General features: G+C 41.1%; 1 protein-coding gene across 1 annotated transcript in view; it reads left to right on the forward strand.

Moving 5' to 3' along the window:
• Positions 1-456: 456 nt before the first annotated feature.
• Positions 457-15,205, forward strand: part of LOC129040644 (zinc finger protein 273) — a 35,339-nt gene continuing 20,590 nt past the window's right edge. The window contains exons 1-2 of the mRNA XM_054495405.2: positions 457-719; positions 14,881-15,007. Of these exons, the coding sequence (XP_054351380.1) occupies positions 717-719; positions 14,881-15,007 (130 nt within the window). The 5' untranslated portion in view covers positions 457-716. The remainder of the gene's footprint in view (positions 720-14,880; positions 15,008-15,205) is intronic.

The following is a 15,205-nucleotide window of genomic DNA, read 5'->3' on the forward strand; positions in this document are numbered from 1 at the left end:
CCCTATGCCACCAGAATGGTGCAGACATGCTGATTTTATTAGAATGAGTTCAGCCTTCTTGGTAGACTATTGGTATCCCAGAGGCTGACCATTCACTGCAGCTTATTAAATGTAGCTTCATGATGTCAATGAGTCCTTTCAGCCAGGTTGCCTTTTTCTTCTCATTGATGTAGTCATGTCATGATCTCTTTTGCTTGTCTTATGCTATTCCAGATGATAGGTGATTATTTCTTCCGTAAGTGAGACCCTCTTTTCTTTTCTCTGCCATGATGTGTCTCCTATGATGTGTCTCTTTCTCTTAAAAGCACTTGTAATCCCATTTAAGGTTAAATGCAAATACCCTGTGGGTGGGCCTGGCTCAATTCAGGGAGGAAGCCCTGACTGAAAAGCCTGCAGTTTAGGTTTCATTCTATCTTCTTTCAGCCCAGCAACTGAGCACATCTTCTGTCATTCAGGGCCTGAGGGGGCGGGTCCTTAAACATCCTCCAATCAGAGACGCTGGTCTGGGACCCGTCCAATCAGGCACGCAGCTGGAGCGGACAGGACGGCTTCCGGGATTTGGCGGGGCCTTTGTCTCTCGCTGCAGCCGGAGCTCCAGGTCTCGTCTTCACTGCTCTGTGTCCTCTGCTCCTAGAGGTCCATCTTCTGTGGCCCCGTTACCTGCAGGTATTGGGAGACCCACAGCTAAGACGCCAGGACTCCCTGGAAGCCTAGAAATGGTGAGAGTGCCGGGTCCCAGATCCCGAGAGAGGGGGAGGGGCTGGTTGGAACTGGTGGGAAGTGGATGTGGCGAGACTCCGGCCTCCCTGCAGTAGACTCCAAAATCCGCGGCCAGGAGTTGTCCTTGGCGCAGCTCGGCCCTCACTCCCCTTCAGTCATAAGATGGCTGCTGGGCTGGCAGCCGGGATCCCGGGCGTCCTGTCTCCTCCCTGCGCAGTGACTGTTCCCTGGCTTGGAGCCCTCCCTGGGCAGCTCTGCTCCCGCAGCGCCGCATCTCTCCCCGATGACTCGGGGTTCAGGGTTCATGAATAGGAAGAGCTTTGGTCCATGGGATTCCCAGACCCTCCTTTTTTCTATTAAAAATGTATGGAAGTCACTGCGAAAATATTAAAGGATTTAATCAGACAGTCATTCACAAATTATAGAGCACCCAGCTGTGGTTTGCAGTTTGTGGTCTATGGGAGGGGCGTGAAGGAAAGACTTTTATAAGGTGTGTGATGAAGAAAACCAATAATTGGTTAGGTACCGTTACGTAGTTTCTTAATTTGTAAATTCAGGGTGGACATTTCCTGGTTATGTCATCAGAGGTTAATTGGCAGTTTATGGTTGGTTAAGCCTGAATTTTGTTTCCCTCAATGTTGTAATTTACAAAAAGTTTGAGTTAGATTTTTTTTTCTTTCTTTCTGAGACGGAGTCTCACACTGTCGCTCAGGCTGGAGTGCAATGGCAGCGATCTCGGCTCACTGCAACCAACGACTCCTGGGTTCATGCAATTCTCCTGCGTCAGCCTTCCAAGTAACTGGGATTACAGGCGCACGCCGCCACGCCCAGCTAACTTTTTTGTATTTTAGTAGAGTCTGGGTTTCACCGTGTTGCCCAGCCTGGTCTCGAACTCCTGAGCTCAGGCAATCTACCCGCCTCCGCCTCCCAAAGTGCTAGGATTACAGGCGTGAGCCACCGCGCCCGGCCAATTTGAGTTAGATTTTTTAAAAAATGGGGACCCTGGGACTGGAGCTACCTCAGTCTAATTGCCTGCTACTTAATTATGTACACACTCTACAGGGGATAGATTTTCCCCTGAAATTTTCACATGTGGCCCAAGCAGAGTCTCAAGACTACTCCCCACCCCCAAATCCTCCAGCGTAACTCTGGTTTGCAGTAAAATACCAAATTTCCAGTTTTTTCTGACATTGTGAAATGCCAACTTCCTCATCCTAATTCACATTATTTTAGTGTAGATTTTAGATACTGTATTTTAATTAATCATTTTTTGACAAAGCATTGGATAGCACTTTAGAAAAATTTTTTTCTGTTTGAAAATATTTCCCAGGAGAAGAAAGCAAAGAATCATCCCCTGACACTGTATTGTAAAAAATCTCTGTGCCTCTTTTTTAAAAAATCTTCCCTAGGCACAGAGATCTTACCAAAATGTTTTTGGGTCAAGGTTTCCCTTTGGAAACTTTATGGAGTGATGTTTCCTCAGCCACTCCTCAGTGTTTTCCTGGTTTTGAGTTTTAGTACTGTCTGGGGATAAACCAAGATACCCACAATCGCTATGTCTGCTACAATGTTTAGTGAATATCAGCTCCTGGGTCATTTTCTCCCATAGGACAGTCTCAGGTATGGAGTGTAGCTTCTCAAAAGAGCAGGTGGATGTCGTGGGGCTGAGAGGCATCTCCTGGTGCACTTTTTTGTTTGTTTGTTTGTTTTTTTTTGAGACAGTCTCACTCTGTCGTCCAGGCTGGAGTGCAGTGGGGCGATCGCGGCTCACTGCAACCTCCGCCTCCCAGGTTCAAGCGATTCTCTAGTCTCAGCCTACCAAGTAGCTGGGATTACAAGTGCACGCCGACACATGTGGCTAATTTTTGTGTTTTTTGTAGAGACGAGGTTTCACCATGTTGGCCGTACTGGCCTTGAACTCCTGGCCTCAAGTGATCCGCCCACCTTGGTGTCCCAATGTGCTGAGATTACAGGTGTGAGGCACCCCACGCTGGCCACACTTTTTTTTTTTTTTTGAAAAGCTAACCCGTTGAGACATTAAGATTGTCTTCACCCAATCCAGCTTTCATTTCTTGGAGACAGATTGCTGGTCAGCCAATCAGATGCTGGTATTAAGGGGAAAACAAATAATTTCTTCCCCCTGAATTCTCTAACATTTGTGAAAGAAAAAATAGTGTACCAAAAAAACTAAAAAAAACTTACTCCAGTGAGATGGTGTAAGAACTTGCAAACTAAAATGCATCTGGAGCAGTAACTGAGGTATAGTGTCTCCGAAGAGGGTGGTTATTGAGCACTTAAGTGAGCAGGATGGGGTGGGAGAATCAAGGGATCGTGGCCTGACTTGGCGCGAGTCAAACACATCAGTTTTCTAATCAGCACTGCCACTCTCTGGGGGTTTATCATCTTGAAAAGATTTGTTCACTTTTTTTGACTTCAGTTTTTTACTGTAAATTGCATTTTATTAATCTACAGTAAACTTGAAAGTTTACAGTAAAACTTGAAAGGTAAAAAATTTACAAAAGTGGGTTTCAGGGAGAGAAATAATATCTAATTATATAGTCCATTTGTTAAAAATTCTCATTTATCTTTTTCTTTCCCAGAATGAGTTTAAGAATTTTCTCGGGTGTGTCTTTTATGGATGAGATCAAACAGAATTCCAAGTCTCGGCTTTTAGAATGCTAACCAAGGAAAAAAATAGGGAGAATCTCTTTTTAATTTTGGCTGTAGAAAATAAATGCTTTTCCACAAGAATATGTAGTAGATAATTGGTGAGTTACTTAGATTTGTGAAAACATCAGTTCCTCTTTATGCAGAGTACATTTGTGACAGTGAATATCTCTAGTATATGTCCTGTTATCTTGATTTCTGAGTTTAATGCTGAATTATATGGTAAAACTTGGTACCTCCCAGAAGTGTTCCCATATGACTGATTGTTTACTACATGATTTTTAATAAAAATTATAAAATACGTTTATCATCTAAAAGGAATGGATACTTTTGCTTTTCTTGTTGAGGTATAAAATGTAAACACCTTAAAATGTCTTCCCCTTATATGATCACTGCGTTTGAGTAATTTTGCTGGATTTTTTAAACACTTACTTTCAAAAACCAAGTTAATACCTCTGACATGGAAATGAAAGCTTCAGCCCAGTGACTCCAAGCTAAGGCTAATATGGAGCCTGCAAAAGGAGGTTATTAAAGGCCCAGTTAGGTTCTTTCTGGAGAGCCTCCCCTGCAGATGTCCCAGCCTGCTCACACCAGCCATGGAAGAAGCCTTTATACTGAGAGAAACTACAGAGCCCAGGAAAGCTGGGGACCCACAGGCAAATGCAGTTAAGGTTAAGATGGAAGGGGATTAGGAAGGTCTTACTGGAGATGAAGTTGTTACTATTTTAAGGCAGTTTCTAGACTTATAAAATAAAACAAAGTTATGTAAAAAAAAAATTTTGAATTCCAAAAGAGTATTGCAACAGGCAAAGTACCAACTATAAGATCTTGAAGGATTGCAAAGTTTAGGCAGACAAGATTAGAAAGAAGGTGGGAGGGGATGGCAAATAGAAGGTGGGAAAATTAGATTTTATATCAGAGAATGTTTTACCCTGAAGTCAGTGTATTCTTAGCTGGGACATAAAATGGTGTATGTTGGCTCAGACTGAGGGTAGCTGAAAGTTCTGAGCCTGTGGGAAGAAGATAAACTTAAGTAAAGTTTGATTAAGAAATATTTTCTCTTAGCCACTGAGACCAATTCAGCTGTTTTTTGTTTGTTTGTTGTTTGTTTTTAATGAGAAAAGGAAATGTGGAGTCTGTGTTTGGTTATGTGATAGGTAAGAAAAGAGAGCACCATCTAAGTCACAATGGGAGGGTGTTTCTTTCCATCAACTGTTCCTGGAGAACACAAAGGTTGGATAATTTTATTAATCACAGCTATTTACCAGGATTATCTATGTGCTTCATCTTTCCCCACCTCTTTTCTTGGTCCTATACATTTCTTCCATTTGAGTTTTCCTGCGTTGTGTCTTTTATAATAAACTGGTCAACATAACCACACTGTTTGCTGAGTTCTGTGAGTAACTCTATCAAATTATTGAACTTGAGGGAGGTTATGGGAGTCCCCAATTTTTAAACAGTAACCCCAATGTATAGATGGGCCTATGGAATTTGTGACTGGCATCTGCAGTGAGGATAGTGTTGTGGGACTGAACCCTGAATCAGGGTTTGTGCTGACCCTGGGTGGTGTCAGAATTCAAATGTTAGACAATTAGTTGGTGTTAGAGAATTGCTTGGTATTCCACAAACTCTAGAGATTCGGTACCAGAGGAAAGATATCACAGAAGCCTGGCCTGAAATGGAACTCTGGGTGTCTGGGAATGGGAGGCTCTGCTCTCCTGTGCACAGACTGTCACACTGCCCGTTGTCCTGTGATTCCAGGTCTCCTCCCAGGGTGAGCGAGAACTGAAAACTTAGAGGAAATGAGCTGTGATAATGGACCCCTTTTTTCCACAGCTGCCACCACAGGATTCCCACCCACTCTCAAACATACCCACTAGACATTGATGTGTCCACACCCCTCCCAGGACTAGGCACCACCCTCAGGAATTTCACCACAACATTTTTGATCCTGGTATTTTTTGCCAAAAATCCACAAAAGTGTCTACATGCCTCTGGGCATATCCCCACCCCCAGACACCGAATCTGCAGTAGCAACCTGTTTCTTCTACCAACCAACGGTTTTGCACCACCTGTTCATAATCTTGTCTGCCTGCATGGACACAAATCAGAGTACAGCCCCCCTGGGCCACTATCTGATAGCACAAACAAATCCATCCACTTACATTGCACTATTCTCCACTCATGGATTTTTTTCCTTTTAACTTTTATATTTGGTTCGTGGTACACGTGCTGATTTGTTATATACGTAAAATTGTGTCGTGAGGCTTTGGTGTGCAGATTATTTTCTCACTGAGGTAGTAAGCATAGCACCAAATAGGTACTTTTTCTGATCCTCTTTGTCCTCTCGCCCTCCACCCTCAACTTGGCCTCTGTGTTTGTTGTTCCCTGCTTTGTGTCCATGTGTTTTTGTTTGTTTGTTTTGAGATGGAGTCTTGCTCTGTTACTCAGGCTACAGTGCAGTGGCATGATCTCACTGCAGCCTCTGCCTGCCAGGTTCAAGTGATTCTCCTGCCTCAGCCTCCTGAGTAGCTGAAATTACAGGCACCTGCCACCATGCTTGGCTAATTTATTTATTTTTAAAAATAGTGACAGGGTTTCACCATGTTAACCAGGCTGGTCTCAAACTCCTGACCTCAACTGATCTGCTGGACTCTGCTTCCCAGGGTGCCATGTGTTATTATTTAGCACTTACTTATAAATGAGAACATGTATTTGGTTTTCCATTTCTGCATTAGTTCGCTAAAGATGGTGGTCTCCAGCTCCAACCATGTTGCTGCAGAGGACATAACATTATTTTTTTAGGGCCACACAGTATTTCATGATGTTTATATATCATATTTTGTTTTTATTAAATATTATGTTTTATTTTGGAGACAGGATATTCTATTGCCCAGGCTGGAGTACAGTGACGTGATCTTGGCTGACTGCAGCCTCAACATCCTGGGCTTAAGCAATCCTCCTACCTCAGCCCCCAAAGTAGCTGGGACTACAGGCATATGCCACCACACCTAGCTAGTTTTTCTTTTTGTATTTTTTTGTACGTACGGGGTTTTGCCATGTTGTCCCAGGCTAGTTTCAAACTGCTGAGCTCAGGCAATCCAACTGCCTTGGCCTCCCGATGTGCTGGGATTACAGGCCTGAGCCACTACACCCAACAATATGTTTTCTTCTTTTTTTTTTTTTCTGAGACAGTCTCCCTCTGTCGCCCAGACTGGAGTGCAGTGGCACGATATTGGCTCACTGCAGCCTCCACCACCCAGGCTTGAGCGACTCTCCTGCCTCAGCCTCCCAAGCAGCTGGGATTACAGGCATGCACCACCATGCCTGGCTAATTTTTTTTGTATTTTTAAGTAGAGACGGGGTTTCAACATGTTGTCCAGGCTGGTCTCAAACTCCTGACCTCAAGTGATCTGCCCACCTTGGCCTCCCAAAGTGCTGGGATTATAGATGTGAGCCACCGTGCCCAGCCATAATGTTTTCTTTATCCGGTCTACTATTGATAGACATTTAGGTCGTTTCCATGTCTTTGCTCACAAGTACTATTGTGAATAGTGCTGCAATAAACATGCATGTGCGTGTGTCTATAATAGAATAATTTATATTTTGGGGGGTGTATAGAGTATTTTTTGGGTATTCAGGTTGCCGAATCAAATGGTAATTTTGATTTTAGTTCTTTGAGAAATCATCACACTGCTTTCACAGTGGTTGAACTAATTTATACTCCCACTAACAGTGTATAAGTATTCTTTTTTTTTTTTTTTTTTTTTTTGCAGACTTGCAAGCATCTTTTTTTTTTTTTTTTTGACTTTTTATTAATAGCCATTCTGACTGGTCTGAGATTGTATCTCACTGTGGTGAGATACCACAGTTTCTCTGTGGTAATTGTAAAGATACCACATCTTTACGTTTCTCTAATGATTAATAATGAGCATTTTTTAATATGCTTGTTAGCCACATGATGTCTTCTCTTGAAGAACATCCGTTCATGCTTTTTTCCTAGTTTTTTTTTTTGTGAACTTGCTTAAGTTCTTTGTCAATTTTGGATATTAGACATTTGGCAGAAGCATAGTTTGCAGATATTTTCTGTTGTTCTGTAGGTTGTCTTTTTACTCTGTTGATAGTTTCCTTTGGTGTGAAGAAGCTCTTTAGTTTAATTAGGTCTTATTTGTCCATTTCTGCTTTTGTTGCAATTGCTTTTGGTATCTTCATCATGAAATATTTGCCAGTTCCTATGTCTAGAATGGTCTTTCCTAGGTTATCTTCCAGGGCTTTTGTATAATTTTAAGTTTCAAATTTAAGTCTTTAATTTATCTTGAGTTGACTTTTGTATGTAGTGTAAGGAAGGGGTCCGGTTTCAATCTTAATACATAGTGCTAGCTAGTTATTCCAGCACCATTAAACAGGGAATTCTTCCCACATTCCTCTTGTCAGCTTTGTAGAAGATCAGATGGTTGTAGGTGTGTGGCATTATTTCTGGGCTCTCTATCCTGTTGCATTGGTCTATGAGCCTGTTTTTTTGTATGTTTTGTACCAGTACCATGCTGCTTTGGTAACTGTAGCCTGGTAGTATAGTTTGAAGTCGGGTAATATAATGACTCCAGCTTTGTTCTTTTTGCTTAAGATTGCCTTGGCTATTCGAGTTTTGTTTGTTTGTTTTTGTTTCATATGAATTTTAAAATAGTTTTTTTTCCTGTTAAGAATCTTTTTGGTAATTTGATAAAATAGCATTAAATCTGTAAATTTTTTTTTTTTTTTTTTTTTTTTGAGATGAAGTTTTGCTCTTGTTGCCCAGGCTGGAGTGCAATGGCGCAATCTCAACTCACTGCAACCTACGCCTCCTAGGTTCAAACAATTCTCCAGCCTCAGCCTCCTAAGTAGCTGGGATTACAAGCGCGCACCACCATGCCTGACTAATTTTTGTCTTTTTAGTAGAGATGGGGTTTCGCCGTGTTGGCCAGGTTGGTCTCAAACTCCTGACCCCAGGTGATCCACCCACCTCGGCTTCCCAAAGTGCTAGGATTACAGGCGTGAGTGAGCCACCGTGCTGGGCTAAAGTATGTACCTTTAATGCCTAGTTTGTTGAAGGTTTTTTACATGAAGATGTTAAATTTTATCAAAAGCTTTCTCTGCATCTATTGAGATAATCTTGTGGGTTTTGTCTTTAGTTTTGTTTATGTGATAAATAGCATTTATTGATTTGTGTATGGTGAACCAACTTTGCATTTTAAAGACAAAGCCTACTTGATTATAGTGAACTAGCTTTTTTTTTTTTTTTTTTTGAGATGGAGTTTCACTCTGGTTGCAATGGCATGATCTCAGCTCACTGCAGCCTCTGCCTCCTGGGTTCAAGTGATTCTCCTGCGCCAGACTCCCAAATAGCTGGGATTACAGGCATGCACCACCATGCCGGCTAATTTTGTATTTTTAGTAGGGACAGGGTTTCTCCATGTTGATCAGGCTGGTCTCGAACTCCCGACCTGAGGTGATCCACCCGCCTCAGCCTCCCAAAGTGCTGGGAATACAGGTATGAGCCACCGTGCCTGGCCAAGTTATTTGTATTTTTGTATGTTCAGTGGTAATGTTCATTTTGTCATTTCTAATTGTATTTATTTGAGTCTTCTTCATTAATCTCGCTATTGGTTTATTTTATTAATTTTTTCAAAGATTTAACTTCTGAATTTCTTAATATTTTGTATAGTTTTTTTTATGTCTAAATCTCCTTCAGTTCACATCTGATTTTAGTTTTTTCTTGTCTTCTGCTAGTTTAGGGATTTGCTCTTCTCTTATTCTTTTATTTGTGATACTAGGTTGTTAAATCGAGATCTTTCTAACTTTTTGATGTGAGCATTTAATGGCATAAATTTCCCTCTTAACACTGCCTCAGCTGTGTTCCAGGCATACTGGTATGCTGTATTTTTGCTCTCATTTGTTTCAAAAAACTTCTTGATTCCTGTCTCAATTCCATTATTTACCCAAATATCATTCAAGTGCAGGTTGTTTAAGTTCCATGTAATTGTATGGCTCACTGTAAACTCTGCCTTCTGCGTTCAAGCGAGTTTTGTGCCTCAGCCTACCTAGTAGCTGGGATCACAGGTGCCCGCCACCATACTCAGCTAATTTTTGTAATTTTAGGAGAGTCCATGTGGTTTCACCATGTTGGCCAGGCTGGTCTTGAACAGATCTGAGGTGATTTGCCCACCTTGGCCTCCCAAAGTATGGGGATTACAGGCGTGAGCCACCGTGCCTGGCCATTTGTGTTGTTTTTAGGTGGAGAGTTCTGTAGATTTCTATTAGGATTATTTGGTCAAGTATTGAGTTTACGTCCTAATATCTTTGTTAATTTACTGCCTCGATAATCTGTCTAATAGTGTCTGTGGGGTGTTGTTGTCTCCCACTATTACTGTGCTAGAATCGAAGTCTTTTCATAGGTTTCTAAGAACTTGCTTTATTCATGTGCACTCATGAATAACACCTCTTTTCTTTTGTTTCCCCCCGATAAACATTCTTTAAAGTGCACACAGTGTGCCCAAGGCTACTCCTTAGGTGCCTGAATCCAGTTATCTACTGAGTTCAGATGTCCAAGAGTTCAAGAGCATGTCCTGAGGCCTGGCTGTTGTAGGAGAAAATACAAATTAGAAATAAGAGGCTTTATGATTCTGTTCCCTGATAATAAGGGAGAATATTTTGCTCTTCTCTGTTTTCTTAAAGCATTTAGATTATATGTGGATATTTTTCTGCTTTTTTGAAATATATGTAAATCATATGAACAGCTAAATAAACCCTTTGTTTTTCTTTTTGACTCAGGATTCATTTTAGTTAGTTTTTTTTGTTTTGTTTTGTTTTTTGAGATTGAGTCTCGCTCTGTCACCCAAGCTGGAGTGCAGTGGTGCGATCTTGGCTCACTGCAACCTCCGCCTCTTGGGTTCAAGCGATTCTCTTGTTTTAGCCTCCCGAGTAGCTGGGACTACAGGTGTACACCACCATGCCCAGCTAATATTTGTATTTTTAGTAGAGATGAGGTTTTGCCATGTTGGCCAGGCTGGTCTCGAACTCCTGACCTCAGGTGATCCATCCACCTGCCTTGACCTCCCAAAGGGCTGGGATTACAGGCCTGAGCCACCGCACCTGGCCAGCAACTTATTTTCTATTCCTGCAGATCCAGTGGTTGTTTCACAAGTCACAAAAAAGTAAATATAAACACAATAAAAATTCCTTTAAACTACATTGAAATTTTCCTTTCTGTGTCTGTCTCATCTGTCTATATTTTGTTTTTATTCTATGCATTTTTAAAAAAATCAATGACAGAGATACAGAAGAAATGAAAATGCTGGGCCCTTCATCTAAATCCTAGGAATTATTGAACGTTTAGTACTAGCTCCCAGGGTGTTAGGAGAATTCAATCACATAATGTGTTATTCCCAGCGAAGTGCTGTGTAACATACTCTTGAGAGTGAGAACATGGTGAACACAGTGTCTGCTTAATAAACATTGCACTAGTACATGTGTACATGCTGTTTTTCAAATGCAGACTTATTCAGACATTGCTGCCTTCTGTTTAATCTGTAAACTTTAAAGAGACAGAGAAGAAGATACTTTAGGGTGGAGATGGATTATCTTCACTTGTGTTGTGACAAGAGTGCTGAGTATAAGGTACACTTTGCTGTGCCTGCTTCCTCTAACTAGTGCTAATAATGAGCCTAAGGAGAGCAACATCAGCATTGACAAGGACTTGTTTAAAACACCCATTCATGGACCCTTTCCAAACCTGCAGAATCACATTACAAAGAGTTGGGTCAAAATTACCAAGTGATTTATAAGCTCATTAAAGTCTGAGGGGCAATGCTTAGCTAAGTGGTTATCAGCTCAGGCTTCTAATGAGGATTACGTGGCCAGTTTGCAGAAATCTTTTTACTTGTGCCCTTTCCACAAGTTCTGTTTAATGTTCTTGGTGGAAGCATCCATGTTGTTTTAATTATTAGATTGTTGCAAAAGTAATTGTCGTTTTTGCCTTTTTTTGTTTTTGAGACCAATTTTTGCTCTGTCGCCCAGGCTGGAGTGCAATGGCTCGATCTCGGCTGCTTCAACCTCCGCCTCCTGGGTTCAAGCAATTCTCCTGCCTCAGCCTCCCCAGTAGCTGGGATTACAGGCATGCACCACTATGTCCTGGTAATTTTTTTTTTTTTTTTTAGTAGAGATGGGGTTTGGCCATGTTGGTCAGGCTGGTCTTGAACTCCTGACCTCAGGTGATCCACCCACCTTTGCCTCCCAAAGTGCTGGGATTATAGGCATGAGCCACTGCACCTGGCCTGTTTCTGCTATTTAAAAAAAAACCACTATTATTATTACTTATTATTTTTATTTCTTTTACCTTGCCATTAAAAAAAAATTGGCAACAACCACAGTTACTTGCACACCAACCTAGCAAATGCCTCATGTGATTCTAGAGTGAGAACAGAATCAGCTATGAGGGGTTCAAAATACATTCATGGGAGTTAATTTCTGCCTTTGTACTAAAGGGTGGTCACAGGGCCAGTTCTGTTTGAGTTTGGTAGGAATAGGACAGTGCAGCCCATATTGCCATTACCGTAGCAGAAATTGCTGGTGTCTGTGGCAAGGGAGGGCACCTGAGGACAGATAAAGAGAAACTTTATTTTTATCTCTGTGGAGCAGCTCATTGTTCCTGACTGAATCTTTGCTGTTATAAAGAACAGAAATGGGTGGACTTTATCTGTTTTGGACTTTTTCCTGTCATCTGCTTGTGGATGTGGTGCTAGCAGATAAACAGGTGGTGCTGACACTTCAAAGGCATATTCTCAAGATGCAGGTGTAATTTGTCCAGAGACTCTTCATCTGAGAAGGAATCCCAGAGAAGGAGGAGAAAAGGGGAAAAAATGGCCTTTTTTTTTTTTTTTTAAGCTAAACATGTCTCAGATCAAGAGCTGTGTCCACTCTGCCTCCTGGAATGCCATGCGTTTAGTACTTGTAAACCTTTGCTTCTCTACTTGCATTTTTCTTCCCTAATAAGTTTATTTTAACTACTTTAAAAAATTCTTACGATAGTCAAGCGTCTCTGAAAAATACTTCTTTCCTATATACCAGAGCCTACTCTACTTTCTCTGCATCGTGGCTGCTTATATTCCATGCAGAATTCTCACCATGAATTTGTGATGTGCAACATTAAAAATGTTTCCTTTGTGGCTTTGGATACTCAAAATTCCTATTGGGGAAAAGCTGGTGCCGAGACCAGCTCAGTCTGGGAGAACCTAACCCAGCGGCACTAGAGGAATTAAAGACACACACACAGAAATATAGAGGTGTGAAGTGGGAAATCAGGGGTCTCACAGCCTTCAGAGCTTAGAGCCTGGAACAGAGATTTACGCACGTATTTATTGACAGCAAGCCAGTGATAAGCATTGTTTCTGTAGATAATAGATTAAAAGTATTCCTTATGGGAAATAAAGGGATGGGTTGGGCTACTTATCTGCAGCAGGAGCACGTCCTGAAGGCACAGATTGCCCATGCTATTGTTTGTGGTTTAAGAACGCCTTTAAGCGGTTTTCCGCCCTGGGTGGGCCAGGTTTTCATTCCGGTAAACCCACAGCCTTCCAGAGTGGGCGTCATGGCCATCATGAACATGTCACAGTGCTGCAGAGATTTTGTTTATGGCCAGTTTTGGGGCCAGTTTATGGCCAGATTTTGGGGGGCCTGTTTCCAACAAGCTGGGGTCCTTTGTAAATATGGAGAACATGTAATGTTGGGGTTTCATTTGTGTTCTTCATTAGCTCTATGCAGAACAGAATTAACAAAATGCTTATTTAAACAGGATAACAGTTATTACCCAAAAGGTCTAAAAAATAATTACTCGGAGATGGCCAGGCATGATAGTTCATGCCTGTAATCCCAGCACTTTGGGAGGTTGAGGTGGGCAAATCACCTGAGGCCAGGAGTTCAAGACCAGCCTGGCCAACATGGTGAAACCTTGTCTATACTAAAAATACAAAAATTAGCTGGGTGTGGTGGCATATGCTTGTAGTCCCAGCTGCTAGGGAGACTGAGGCAGGAGAATCGCTTGAGCCTGAGAGGCAGAGGTTGTAGTGATCAGAGATTGCATCACTGCACTCCAGCCTGGGCAACAAAAAAAAATTATTAGGAGAAAACTGCTCTCTACGATGTTAAAGACTACTTAAAATTACTGTTAAAAATAACAACATAAGCTAGGTGCTTGGCTCATGCCTGTAATCCCATACACTTAGGGAGGTTGAGGTGGACAGGAGTTCGAGACCAGGCTGGCCAACATGGTGAAACCCCATCTCTACTAAAAATGCAAAAAAAAAAAAAAAAAAAAATTAGCTGGGCATGGCAGCAGGCACCTGTAATCCCACCTACTTGGGAGACTGAAGCAGGAGAATCGCTTGAATTGGGGAGGTGAAGGTTGCATTGAGCCGAGATCACACCATTGCACTCTAGCCTGGGCAGGGGAGCAAAACTGTCTCAAAAAAAAAACAAAACCATACGCACAAAATAACAACATAAGAGTTATCTGTATCTTGAAGAGGGCATAAAACTGATGTTTCTGTATGGTTAAATTTAGACTATACTTTTGCAAGGGGCAATATTGAAGCAGTGATGCTGTGTTTTTCTGTGTGCCTCAGCACATCATACAAATCTGTCCTAGTTCAGTTGATGTTAATGATTCACTTGGTATACCTATGTAACAGAACATGTAACCCAGAACTTAAAGTATAATAAAATAAAAGAGCTCTCTGACAGATTTATTTTTCTTACTACAGAGTTAATTATTTTTCTCTTCTTTATTAAGTATCTTTATGCAGCTGATGTGCATAAACCATCACATTTAATCTGGAAGCTGCCCTTCTTTCTTAGGTTTCCTTTGTATATATTTGTCTTTGGAAAATAAAGGCTCTCATCTTTGTTTACAGGCCAGAAAAACTGGGAAAAACACAGGCTCTTCCACTTACTGGATGTTTGACAAAATATTCTTCTTGGGCCAAAAACATTGGCATTACTGGTGAGCTTGTTAAAAATTTGGAAACTCAGACTTTATTCCAGATCTTCTGGAAAGAAAATCTGCATAACAAGATCTCCAGTTTATTACTGTACACATTAAAATTTTAAAGCTAGCTTATAACACAGCATTTCTTTTCTATCTGAAAAATATACACAGCTCATTCTGTATGATGTAAATATAGCACTCACAAATGTATGTTTGTGTTTGTGTTACTGATTTTATACTTTATTATCTAGAAAAGTATCATATATAAACTGCTATTGTGGATCTTATGCTACTCTTTTCTCAGAGTTAGAGAACACATTTGAGAATATTTCTGTTTTGAAAATTATTTTATTGGATAATTTTAGTCACTCCTATAAGTAAAAACCAGTTCTCTTTACTTTCACATTCCACCTTGAGTCAAAAATTCTGTCCAGGGCAAGTTGGTAAATATGTTTTTGTGTGTGTGTGTGTTTCAGGGACCACTGACATTTAGGGATGTGGCCATAGAATTCTCTCTGGAGGAGTGGCAATGCCTGGACACTTCACAGCAGAATTTGTATAGGAATGTGATGTTAGATAACTACAGAAACCTGGTCTTCCTGGGTGAGGATAATTTTAATACATAATTTAAAGGTTTCACTTCTCCTTTCTGTAGAATGTTTTTTTGGAAATTTCTGCCTTGCATAAATAAGTTTTAGATCCCTGTTTTCAACAAAATCCTGGGGATTTGTTCATTTAGAAATGAATTTCTTCAAGATGTTTCATCTTGACCTGAACTTTCCACATTCCTGAGCTACTCTG

This window comes from Pongo pygmaeus, chromosome 6, assembly GCF_028885625.2.
Source record: "Pongo pygmaeus isolate AG05252 chromosome 6, NHGRI_mPonPyg2-v2.0_pri, whole genome shotgun sequence".
NCBI lineage: Eukaryota > Metazoa > Chordata > Mammalia > Primates > Hominidae > Pongo > Pongo pygmaeus.